Source organism: Cheilinus undulatus, linkage group 11, assembly GCF_018320785.1.
Source record: "Cheilinus undulatus linkage group 11, ASM1832078v1, whole genome shotgun sequence".
NCBI lineage: Eukaryota > Metazoa > Chordata > Actinopteri > Labriformes > Labridae > Cheilinus > Cheilinus undulatus.
This window is the reverse complement of record NC_054875.1, coordinates 46461450-46474837: the sequence shown is the minus strand read 5'-3', so window position 1 is coordinate 46474837 and position 13388 is coordinate 46461450. Positions and strand designations below refer to the sequence as shown.

Sequence of the window (13388 nt, the reverse complement as noted above, 5' to 3'; positions counted from 1 at the left end):
GAGTTGTACTTGACCACAGACTTTGCTGGAAAGCTCATGTAAGATACACCTGCTCCAAACTGGCAAGAACGTGAGAGTTTTGGGTCGAGCTAAGCACATTCTGAATAAGAATGCATTATTTATTTTGTACTGTTAACTTACTGTTAATGTCAATATTTTTTTTTCTCTTCGTGTGGCCATAATACTCCGTCGTACCATTCTCCTCTAATCTGCCTTACTAGAGGGAATTTTACAGGTACTTCTGATAATGTTAATAAGTTTCTGGCAAGCTAGGCGGCCTGTCTGAATCTGATGTGCTTAAAATTACGCAGCACTTTATCTTCCATGATGAGTGGCGCCATGCTTGCAGCACGATACCGGGAGAATGTCAAGATTCGGGTGGGGTCTGAAAGGCGGGATTGCAACAACCGAGCTCCTCAACCAATAGAAAGCAGCCAACCGTCTGATGGACAGGTGCTTGGCCAGTCGCGTCGCGGTTGCCACTGTCTCCGGAGCTGCACTTGCGCATATACCGCTATCCATCCTCTAGTGCGCCATTGTCTCTTACATTGACCCCATATCTGTCGACATGTAAGACTCCTTGTCAAGGAACTTCTGCAACCCTCTACCGAAGCTTAAACATAGCAAAATGGTGAGACAACTTGTAAAACTTTGATTAAAAAAACAGGTGGAAACATTATAGGGATTATAACGGTTAACGTCAGTTCAACGGTTTTAAAAAGCTAGCTTGTACCTCTGTTATTTGAATCAAATCAAACGTTAGCCGGATGATCAGACTTGTGAGCTGTAAAAGTCAACAAATTTTATTGAAATTGTTTTTGTTCCTGATAAATAACGGCTTAAACTGGCGAAATCATACCCCAGTGTGCATAACTGCTCTTCAACTCGAGTAGTTGGACAGTCCGAGAGCAGGATGAAGAGTAGTGGGCTGAGAGAACAAAAGATTGTTTTAGCAGATTGCGGTGTGGACAGAATGAATAACGTTAGCTAGGCTTCGGTCCAGCGGCTAACTCTGCGTCAAATTACGTTTTTTCCCGACGTGACTAAGCCCCGTTCATCACTTCTCATGACACCGGCTGCCGTAGTAGCAGTAATGCAAACTTCTTAAACGTCCCCTGAGAGCAAACTAAGCAGGATGTAGGGTCACAGAGAACAAAATTGTCTGTATTTACACAGGGGTGTTTGATATTTTGACCGTTAAATCATCCTCTGTGATGATTTCACGGTAAACGGTTTTCCCCACAAATTAAAATTACGTCATCCGATGCAACAGTCAGGGCCTTGTGCGTAGCAACAGAGTTAAACAGAAAGTTGAGACTACTGAAGTTGGTCAAGACAGCACCTGATTGGTTGATGCATTAGCCAATCAAGTTTCAAATGACATTTTTACTGACACAACCCAACAACTGTTGTGACAGTTTATTATAAATTTCAAGATAAAGTCCAGTTCATCCAGCATTACTGATTATAAGTCCATTTTAAATCAAAATATATAAACAAATCCCTTTTTATATTTAAAAAAAGCCTTGATAACTTTGTTGCTCTCAATTTAAATGTAGGAAAAATTGCAGTTAAGTAACCTTTCATATTTTTCTTTCCAGCGTGAGTGTATCTCCATCCACGTTGGTCAGGCTGGCGTACAGATCGGCAATGCCTGCTGGGAGCTTTACTGCCTGGAGCACGGCATCCAGCCTGACGGACAAATGCCCAGTGATAAGACCATTGGAGGAGGAGATGATTCTTTCAATACCTTCTTCAGTGAGACTGGAGCTGGAAAGCACGTCCCCAGAGCTGTTTTTGTAGATCTGGAGCCCACTGTCATTGGTAACTACTGGCTACAAATAAGACAAAATATATCAAAACTGTAATCCTTGTTGCACAGCTTATTCAATGTTTATTTTTTTATTATTCCAGATGAAGTGCGCACTGGCACCTACCGCCAGTTATTTCACCCTGAACAGCTGATCACTGGTAAGGAAGATGCTGCCAACAACTACGCCCGTGGACACTACACCATCGGCAAAGAGATCATCGACCTGGTGCTGGACAGGATCCGCAAACTGGTGGGTGACCTTATTTTAAAATGATTCAGCTCTTAATTTTCATTAAAAAGTATCCATTTAATCACATCCCTTTATCTCACATGTGCTCACTGTTTCCCCTCTTTGTCCTCAGGCTGACCAGTGCACAGGTCTTCAGGGCTTCCTTGTTTTCCACAGCTTTGGAGGAGGCACCGGCTCTGGTTTCACCTCCCTGCTGACGGAGCGTCTGTCTGTCGACTATGGCAAGAAGTCCAAGCTGGAATTTTCTGTCTACCCAGCTCCCCAGGTGTCCACTGCTGTGGTGGAGCCCTACAACTCCATCCTGACCACCCACACCACCCTGGAGCACTCTGACTGTGCCTTCATGGTGGACAATGAGGCCATCTATGATATCTGCCGTAGAAACCTCGATATCGAGCGCCCCACTTACACCAACCTGAACAGGCTGATGAGTCAGATCGTGTCCTCCATCACTGCTTCCCTTCGTTTCGATGGTGCCCTGAATGTTGATCTGACAGAGTTCCAGACCAACTTGGTGCCATATCCCCGTATCCACTTCCCTCTGGCCACCTACGCCCCTGTCATCTCTGCAGAGAAGGCGTACCATGAGCAGCTGTCAGTGTCAGAGATCACCAACGCCTGCTTCGAGCCAGCCAATCAGATGGTGAAATGTGATCCTCGCCACGGCAAATACATGGCTTGCTGCCTGCTGTACCGTGGTGATGTGGTGCCCAAAGATGTGAACGCTGCCATCGCCACCATCAAAACAAAGCGTACCATCCAGTTTGTGGACTGGTGTCCCACTGGTTTCAAGGTTGGCATCAACTACCAGCCCCCCACTGTGGTTCCTGGTGGTGACCTGGCCAAGGTCCAGAGGGCCGTGTGCATGCTGAGCAACACCACTGCTATTGCAGAGGCCTGGGCTCGTCTGGACCACAAGTTTGATCTGATGTACGCGAAGCGTGCCTTTGTTCACTGGTATGTGGGTGAGGGGATGGAGGAGGGAGAGTTCTCTGAGGCCAGAGAGGACATGGCTGCTCTGGAGAAGGATTATGAGGAGGTGGGAGTCGACTCCATGGATGGTGAGGAAGAGGAGGATGGAGAGGAGTATTAAATGGAATAAAAGGCATTAGTTTAACAGGAAATTAATTCACATTGTGTTCTTGAATGCATTCCAAACAGAATTTTTTCTGTCAGTTAAAAGTTTTAATGTTCAGACTAAAGACACCTGAAATGACAATTTCAAAGAAGCTGTCATTCAGTTCGAAGAATATTCTAGACAAAACATTTAAAACACTTGAGAAAGTTAGCAACTGTCACAGTTATGCTAATGCTGTAGGTCAGGGGTCATCAAGTACATTTGCACAAGGGCCACATTTAGTCTCAGCAGAAACTCTGGGGGCCGGACTTTCAAATACACAAAAATTAGATAAATATTTTGGTATTATTTTATTAGTATTAGTGTTTTCTTTCAAAACGCAGGGCATTTTTAGGCATTACCAGTGAGATCGATCCCTATTATCTATTATGCAGCAGGCCACAAGGAGACGGGCCTGACAACAGAACTGGCTGGGCCCCTGAAAATCACAGAGAATGGGCCCTCCACAGTTGTGATTTAGTACCACTATTAACTCATTTTAACCCATTTTTGCCTCTTTAATGCAATTTGAGCCATTCTTTAACACTGTTAAACCACTTTTCCTGCATGTTTTTTACAATTTGTGCTACTCTTATCCATTTTTGCCACTTTTTCCCCATTTTTTGCCCCCCTTAACCTCCTTTTGCAACTTTCCTGCAAATTATTTCCCTTGTGTGCCACTCTTAAACCCCTTTTCACTAATTTGCCAGGCTATTTTTTTCTGTATTTTTGCCACTTTTAACCAATTTTTGATAGTTTTTGCCCCTTTTTGCGTCCTTAACCAAATTTTTTGCAATTTCTTAACCATTTCAACCATTTTTCCCACATATTTTATCCCTTTTTATCCATTCTTGCCACTTTTCTTATACCTTTGCCCCTTTCTAATCCATTTTCATTGTTTTTTTAGACTATTTTTGTAATTTGTAACCAATTTATGATTCTTTTTTACCATTTTTCCCCTCTTTAACCAATTTTTGCCGCATTTGAACCTCTTTTCACCACTTTATCTGGTCATTTTTGCAGCACTTCTGCCAACCTTAACCCTCATTTTAAATGTCTTTTAATTATGACAGTAAATTTTAGTAAAAACAGATCAAATGTTAAGTCATTCTCAAACTATTTTAGTATTCGTTGTTTGTGGGATGGATTTAACCGCTGCAGACATTTAAAGCCAAAGGATACTCTTTAAACCCAAAACATCTTTTCTGAATTAAATGATCTTTCGGGGGCCGGACAGGAAGCTTTGGGGGTCCTGATATGGCCCCTGGGCCACCAGTTGATGATCAGTGCTGTAGGTCATCCTATCCTGAAGGGCTAAGCCTGAAGACTGAAGGTTAAAAATGAAGGGAAGGAGAAGTGTTAGAGGACAGAGAATGCAAGATTTTAACAAATATTACCTCTGGACGAATATCAGGCTTAAATCTACCACTAGGTGATGCACAAACCCTTTTCCAAAAAAGTTGGGGTGCTGTGTAAAATGTAAAAAACAGAATGCTATGATTCTCAAATCTCATAAACACACATTTCATTCCCAATAGAACATAACATATCAGATGTAGATACAGAGACATTTTACTAGTTTGTGTAAATATTAGCTCATTTTGAATTCAAGGCAGGAACACATCTCAAAAAAGTAGGGACAGGGCACCAAAAGGCTGGAAAAGTAAGTGGTACTAATGAATAACAGCTAGAGAAGCATTTTGCAACTAATTAGGTTAATTGGCACCAGGTCAGTAATATGACTGGGCATAAAAGGAGCATTTTAGAGAGGCGGAGTCTCTCAGAGTAAATATGGTCAGAGGTTCACCAATCTGAGAAAAACTGCATCTAAAAAATTTGTGGGATGATTTTAGATAAATGTTCCTCAATGTAAATTGTGAAGACTTAAAATGTTGCATCACCTACAGTCCATAATATCATCAAAATATTCAGAGAATCTGGAGAAGTCCCTGAGACTAAGGGTCAATATTGGATGCTTGTGATCTTCAGTCCTTTAGGCAGTAGCTGCTGCCTTCTCTGGGCCAAAGCTTATTTAAAATGGCCTGAGGCAACATGGAAAACTGTTCTGTGGTCAGTTGAATCACAGTTTGAAATTTATTTTTGGAAACCACGGACGTCGTCCTACAGACTGAATACACAATGGTAAACATGGCCCTGTCCCTACTTTTTTGAAATGTGTTGCTGCCATCAGATTAAAAAATAAACTAATATTTTCATGAACTGGTAAAATGTCTCAATGTCAACATCTGATATGTTGTGAATGTTCTTTTGTGAATAAAATATGGGTTCATTTATGGGATTTGACAATCATTGTCTTCTGTTTTTTTTTTTTTGTGTGTGTTTGTTTTGTTTTTTACTTTGCACAGCGCCCCAACTTTTTTGGAATTGGTGTTGAAGATGATGGTAGTAAAATCATGACACATTATGGATTATATTACATTTTATTCTGATCATTCCTTTAAAACATAGTTCAACCATTACAGCAGTCCTATGGCTGTGGTTGAAGTGGATTTGTACTTCCAGGTATTAAAGTAGGGACTATCTGCTCCACCTGGTCTTTAAAGAAAGAGCGAGCAGCTGAAACGGGGTCAAAGTGGGAATAACAGGGCAAGTTAAAGGCACAGAGAGGTTACGGTGGTCATTTAGGCTAAACACAGTGTAGAGGTGATGGTGTTTTGGTGTGTGAGAGCGGTTTCAGGGCATCTTTAGCTTCAGTGATGGCTGTCATCAGCTTCTGCTTTACTGCTCTGTTCCCACACGTTTTTTTTCTCCTGAAGGTGGGCACGTAGATCATCATCATCCTCATCACCTCCCCTTTTCTCGAGCCTTTCCTTTCTCCCATAAGGCCTGCTTTGACTGGGCTCAGAGGTTTGTATGTATTTACTCGTCTTTCATTTGGGTCCTTCTCCTATTATACAAACCCTGGGAGGGAGCAAAAATAGCACTTAGTGTCTAGAAGAAGTCAGCATAATATAGAATAATAAAACAAACACCAGCTGATTAAACACCGGATCAGTTTATAGGACAGATCTCAGCAGATGTGCACACATTAAAACTTACACTGTACTTGTGTAGACTGATTTAACTCTTGCAGTTCGTGCTTACATCATGTGCTAATAGGTAACTACTCATCTCCTCCTCTTTCTCAGGAGAAATGACAGGCTTCAGTGAGTGTTCACTGCTCCTCAGCCGTATAATTGCATCACTTCCTTTACGGACAAATGAGTAACTGTTAAAGGCCTTAAATCAGTCCAGCGTGAGAAGAACTTTACCTAGATGCTGAGCTCTCATTCTCACGAGCCTGTGGTCAACTTCTGCGGAAATTAGAAAATTAAACAAGGCTAAAAATATGTAACAGTAATCTCTGCACAAATCCAGCATGTCTGGAATGAGACAAAACATGCTCCATTCCTCTTCATTGAAGAACTTCTCAAATTAAACGACAATCTGCAGAAAAATGTGTGAAACTTTGCCGGTGGAGATATTTGCTGAGACATAAGGATCCAAATGTCCTTGTAAGTTTTCAGTTATAGTTCTGTGCTTATGTTTGAGTCAAAAAGACTCAAAAAGACGGTTTGTGTCACAAAACTCACACAAAGATTAAACTTCCTAAGACCCTGCAGATACATTTGAGGACATTACATTTTACATGGCATGTTAATAATTTCTGCTCTTCTATTTTTGAGATAATTGTCCAAAATGTCGATTTAAAGTAATTTGCTTGTGAGGAGAACTTGCTATGAAATTTTCAGAGCTTGTGATATTTTGGTAGATCTGGGAGGACATTTTCAAGTATTTTCATGGAGATTTGGGCATACACTTGTATGTTTTGGACAGTTTTCTTTTAAGTTTTAGGGGAAATTTGCTTTAAAAATGTTCAGGCATTTTTTAGGAGATGAGAGGAAATGTGTTTATACTTTCGGGGAAATTGATTTTAATTTGGGGGGTGCTTTGGAAACTTGTATTTTCATGGAAATTTGGGAAATTCGTTTTTAAATATGAATAGGTTATTGAGGGGGGTTGAAATTTTCAAGAGTTCATGTCAATTTCAGGGAATTTGTTCAGTTGTTTTGGGGAATTTTCCACCATTTTCATGGAATTTTGGGGGATTTGCTTTGATTTTTTTGGGGGGGGGGGTCACTTCAAAATTAAGGGAATTTGGGTATTTTGGAGAATCTTCTTGGATGGTTTCCAAGTATATTCACTGAAGTTTTGGTGATGTGTTTGTATATTTTGGAGAATTTCTTTGGAAGTTTTGAGGGTAAATTATACTTAGAAATTTAAAAAAAAATCTGAAAGTTTGGGAAAAGCATATTTTAATTTAAGAGGTTTTCTTTTCAAAACTTTTGGAAATTTCCTGGAAATATGGGAAATTTATGGGTGTGAGGGCTTTGAAATTTTCAATAATGTTAGGGAATTTGTTTGGATATTTTGGTGATCTGTGTTGAAATTTTAAAGTATTTTCGTGGAAATTTTTGGGCCATGCTTGTATATTTTGGAGAGTTTTTCTTTGATTTTTTTTTTTTTTTGGCATTTTTTTCTGTTTGGAAATGTATTTATAATTTGGGAGACTCTTATTGTAAATTTAGGGAGAATTAATTTAGAAATTTTTAGGTATTTTCATGAAAATTTGGGGAATTTATTTCTAATTTTTCTTAGGGGAGTGGCTTTGAAATTAGTAAGAATTTTCATGGAGATTTTCATGAAAATTGGGTGAATTTGTTCATATGGGTGAATTTTCCACCATTTTGTTTATTTTGGGGGATTTGGTTTAATTTTCTAAAGGGATTCTTTTATTGGAATGTTTAGGCTTTATGATAAAGTTTCACTAATACATCCGGGGATTATTGTGTTACTTTTATGGGACAACATGTTTAAGAATTTTCACTGAATTTTTTTGTAATTTCTTTGAAATTTTAGGGAATTTGTGAGGATAATGAAAATGAAACTTTCAAAGAAATTCAGAACTTTTAGTGAAATTTTGCCTTAACATGTCTGTGTTGTTAATCATAAATATAACCAGAAAAAGGACTCCACCGTCTCTTCATGACTGAAACTATTTCTGACTGACTGAGGACCAACAACTGACCAAGTGACCAACATTCAGCAAAATATCTCCTCTTAAACTGATCCAGGACTGTATTTGCTGCAGAAACAGGACTTCAGGAGATACTTAGGCATCATTTTTGGTCAAAACTACTTCCTGTTCAAGTATGTCAAAAATCCAACATTGTTCATCTCGACTTAAGCAGTCAGCATCCCTGCATGCCAGTGTGCAGTGATTTTCACTGACTTTCAAGGCAAATGCTTCAAAAGCTAATCTTTCTGTTTTATCTTTATTATTTAGGTCATATTCTTGCAAATCTAAATTTTCAGTCTAGATCCATTCAAACATACGTCGTGGAGGCCGTGGCAGGATTGAGGCCGTGGCGTGGCGGAGGCCATGGCAGGGTGGAGGCCGTGGCGTGGTGGAGGCCATGGCAGGGTTGAGGCCGTGGCGTGGCAGAGGCCATGGCAGGGTGGAGGCCATGGCAGGGTGGAGGCCATGGCATGGTGGAGGCCATGGCAGGGTGGAGGCCATGGCAGGGTTGAGGCCGTGGCGTGGCAGAGGCCATGGCAGGGTGGAGGCCATGGCAGGGTGGAGGCCATGGCATGGTGGAGGCCATGGCAGGGTGGAGGCTGTGGTGTGGCGGAGGCCGTGGCGTGGTGGAGGCCATGGCCGGGAGCCTCTGGCGAGTCACAGCTCGTCAAACAATGATCTTAACATGAAGGGATGGAGCCTCTCGAACCCCCCCCCGCCTCCCCCCTAACCCCTCACCTGGCCCCCTGCATACCTTTGACACACAGACAAAGAGCACTGTGTCAGTAAGGAGACAAGGGGCAGAGAGCCCTGAGCCTGCAGCAGAATGTGGACGTATTTAGCCTTCATTGTAGAATATTAGAGCACCTTGACTAAGAAATGATATTGAACTAAGTTCTAACTTTACAGGAGGTGTTCAGTGGTTTGTGTGTCATGCAGTAGCTTTGATGCTTTACTAACTGAGCTAATATTTATATGACTGATCCACCTAGCTGTTTAGATGCCTATTATTCATTCTATTTAGTATTTCTGTCCATGATGAGATTAAAACTTGGTGCAACAAGCTGCAGGTGAGCAGCTTCAGTTACTAATTGCAGTTCCTTTCAAGTCCACTAGGTGTCAGCTTAAACAAAACTACATATGCACAGGTGGACACCTCACCTGAAGCTTTAATTCCCAGAGATTTAAAAAAAAACTGCATGCTATTAACACTTAACTGATCCTAGAGTTCTATACAATCTTAGGTTTTGTCTTGTTTTACTCTAAGATCACAGACTTCTTTTTTATTAACCTCTCCTTTCCTGTCTTTTGTAGATGCCCTCTCCTTGCTCCTCTGTATCTTTCCATCTGTCTCACTCTTCCTTTTGTGCGTCTTCAGAGCCAGCCCGGCTCGTCTCTTTGTGTCTCTTTGTCCTCTTTCAGACACCAGCAGACTTCAAAGTAGGCGAGGACCGTGAAGGGAGACGAGGTGAAAGAGACAACGGGGAGAGAAGATGAGGAAAGTGAGTCAAAGGGAGGGAGGAGGAAGTTTCTTTTTTAGTGATACATCCTTACTCTTACCTGTAGTGACACTTTACCTCTGTAATTACATGAAAACGTCATCATTCAGGGCTGTTAGTTGAGTTTTTATACTCATAGCAGTGATGCTGCAGAGGCTGCACAAGTATGCTAAATCTAAACTTCATAAAAACCAGGACAACAGTGTACTGAACCAAACTGGACCACTTTCCAGAAACAGACCATGCACGCGCGTTCTGTGACACCACTCATCCAGGCTTTAGACAGAGGGTTGTATTCTACGCATGCAGCCATTTCTTTGGGAGTTTTTAAAACTTTTTAAAATGTCTTTCTTGCCTAAATGTGTCACTACTTTTAGGACACAAAAGGAGCTTAATAATGCTTAGATTTTGCTCTTAAAATTCTCAACACATGGCTTTTTTGGTAGCATTTCTCCATGCAGAAGTTCCTTCTTACCCCCCATCAGGAGTTTTCCACTGCTGCTTGACGTCAACTGCAAAGAACCAATGCATGCAAGATACAAAGTATGTTGCACTGCTCTACAGCTGTTATCAATAACAATAAACTCATAGCTCTCAGTCATATGACCAGTGCAGAGGCATGGAGGGCAAAAAGAGTTTAGGCTACCATTGAACACTATGCAGAGCTCCAGCACTCAGCTTTTTAATTCTCCATCTCTCCATTAAATTATACAGTACGTGTTGTTTAGTCACACCACAAAGACACTATTTCAGTCGCTAAAATCTAAAGAGTGAGTCAGATCATGAAACTAATTTTAGTATTAAACAAATATAACCTGAGTAAAAACAAAACGCAGTTTTTTAAATGATGATTTTATTTATTACGGAAAAAAAAATCATCCAGACTTACCTGGCCTATCCTTGTTAAATCACAGATTAACCACATTTTTTGGAAACCTGAGTTCAGGTTGACTATCCACTCCCAGACCTGATTACTGCCAGATCTGTTGAATCTAGAAATCCCTGAAATAGAACCTGTCCGACAGAAATTCAAGACCAGATGAGAAACAAAGTCACTGACATCTATCAGTCTGGAAGGGTTACAAAGACATTTCTAAGGCTTTAGGACTGCAGCTAACCATGGTGAGAGCCATTACCCACAAATGGAGAAAACTGAACAATGGTGAACCTTCCCAGGAGTGGCCGGCCTACCAACATGACTCCAAGAGCGCATCCAGGAGGTCCCAGAAGAACCTAGAACATCTAAAGACCTGAAGGCCTCACTTGACTCAGTCAAGGTCAGAGTTCATGATTCAACAATAAAAAAGAGACCAGGCAAAAATGGCATCATGGGAGTTCCAAGGCCAAAACCTCTGCTGATTAAAAGGAACACAAAGGCTCATCTCACGTTTGACTGAAAACATCCTGATGATCCCCAAGATTTCTGGGAAATATTATGAGGACTGACTAGACAAAGTTTTCGAAGGTATCTGCAGTAAAACTGACACAGCATTTCATCAGAAGAACATCAGACCAACAGTCAGACATGGATTCTAAACCACGAATTCTGCAATCTAGCAGAAAATCCTGATGGTGAATGTCCGGCCACCAGTTCATAACCTCAAGCTCAAGCTCACTTGGGTTACGCAGCAGGACAATGATCCCAAACACACCAGCAAGTCCACCTCTGAATGGACTAAAAAACTAAATGAAGGTTCTGGAGTGGTCTAGTCAAAGTCTAGACTTAAATTTGATTGAGATGCTGTGGCATGGCCTTTAACAGGCCGTTCATGCTGGAAAACCCCCCAGTGTGGCTGAATTAAAGCAATTCTGCTAAGCAGAGTGGGCCAACAGTCCCCCACAGTGATGTGAAAGATTAATTGTAAATGCTTGCTTGCAGCTGTTGCCACCAAGGATGGAACAACCAGTTATTAGGTTAAGAGGGCAATGACTTCTCTCATAGGACCAGGTAGGTTTGGACGGCTTTTTCTATTAATAAAGAGGAAAACTGTATGCCACAGATCCGCCCAAGTAGAAGTAAAAGTTTGCTTGGAAGTTGCTGTGAGATAAAGATGAATTGTCATCTGGTTTGGCAGGCCTTTCTAAAGTCTGACTATCCTTCTTGTGTCCTCATAGATGCTTGTAATGAAAAGTCAGAGGATCAGCAGGCATCTGTTTGTGGTTAAAAGTCCTGAATGGATGTGGTTAGACCAACAGACTTCCTAAAAGCAGAGCTCATGTGAGAACAAAAGAGGCAGAGAGGGCCCACCAGGACTGTGTGTGGTTTGAAGTGTCATGCTGAAGGAGACAAAGGGAAGGACGTGCAGGTACCTGCTTCGCTCACCCCCTCCCTCTTTAGTCCGCTGTCAACCCCAAACATCGCCTCCACCGCCCGCAGCACTTCAAACACATCCGTCCTCAGCAGTGCATGTGACAATCTCAAAGTCCTGAGGCGGAGCATCTGAGGAATGCTGGCAGAAGACAAACTCTATTTACTTAATACTGTTATCACCTGAATGCACCGACGTTATGGCTTCAGCAGAGGACAACGTGAGTCGTGAACCTGCAGCATGTGTGTGTTCTGTGTGTAGTTTATGATGACAAGAGCATTAAGAAAAGTTCAGATACCAACAGATGGATTAAGATAGAAGTGTCTGCTTTTCTACAACACATGAAGGCGGGAAGTTAGGAGCTACAGGGCTGCTTTTAGCTCACAGCTACACTAATCTGGATGAATGCAGACTTTATTTCTCTCTAGTCAACCTGTCAGGAGAATAACATTATCCCTGTGAAAAGATGCCGTAAAACAACACAAACACACTCACACGCAATATAATAAAAATTAGATATCTCAAAAGGTAAAAGATTACATAATTGTCCCTTTTAAGATCTTCAAGTCCTGTTGTAGAGGCATTTTGTGGGTTTTTGACATGTGTCCATTCATTCTGTAGAGCATTTATGTGGTCAGACACTGATGTTAGACCAGAAAGCCTGGCTCGTAATCTCCATTCCAGTTCATCCCAGAGGGGCCGGATGGGGTTGAGGTCAGAGTTCTGTGTGGTTCAGTCAAGTTCTTCCACACCAAACTCATCAATCTATGCCCTTATAGTCCTTCTTTGTGCTCTATAGCAGTCTTGTTGCCACAAAGTTGGAAGCATAGCATTGCTCAGCTGCTTGGCCATGGAAACCTATTCATGAGGGTCCCTCTGCACATATTTTGTGCTTTCATTAATGCCAGTGGAAGTTCAGAGTTATTCAGCTATGCAATCACCAGAACGTTGGATACTTTTACGCACCACGTTACCTTGCTCTGTGATTTCACGTGGTCTTCTGCTTTGTGACTGAGTTGCTGTTGTTCCTAAACGCTTCCACTTTCTAAAGTGGAATATCCAGCAGGGATGAAATTTCACCAGCTGTCATCTTGCAAAGGTGGTATCCATCACAGCATGCTTGAAGTCACCGAGCCTTTTAGAACAACATATTTAGGATCACAGATGTTTGCAAAAGGAGACTGCATGGCTAGGTGCTTGATTTTACACACTTGAAATACCTCAATAATAAAGAAGAGTAGCCAAACACTTTTGTCCATATACTGTCCATATATACACCAAGTTTAGCTTCTACAAGACTATCTAAAGAGTTAATTTGTC

General features: G+C 41.5%; 1 protein-coding gene across 2 annotated transcripts in view; it reads left to right on the top strand.

Annotated features, from left to right (window-relative positions):
- The first annotated feature begins 511 nt into the window (after window positions 1-511).
- The window catches only part of LOC121517796 (tubulin alpha chain-like), a 1079624-nt gene continuing 1066747 nt past the window's right edge, over window positions 512-13388 (top strand). Inside the window, exons 1-4 of one of the 2 annotated variants that reach the window (XM_041799831.1) lie at window positions 512-631; window positions 1602-1824; window positions 1915-2063; window positions 2176-3199. In XM_041799831.1, coding sequence (XP_041655765.1) covers window positions 629-631; window positions 1602-1824; window positions 1915-2063; window positions 2176-3156 — 1356 coding nt within the window. In that variant the 5' untranslated portion in view covers window positions 512-628 and the 3' untranslated portion in view covers window positions 3157-3199. Of the gene's footprint in view, window positions 632-1601; window positions 1825-1914; window positions 2064-2175; window positions 3200-13388 lie in introns of those variants that run through there. The other variant, XM_041799832.1, reaches the window with a different exon arrangement.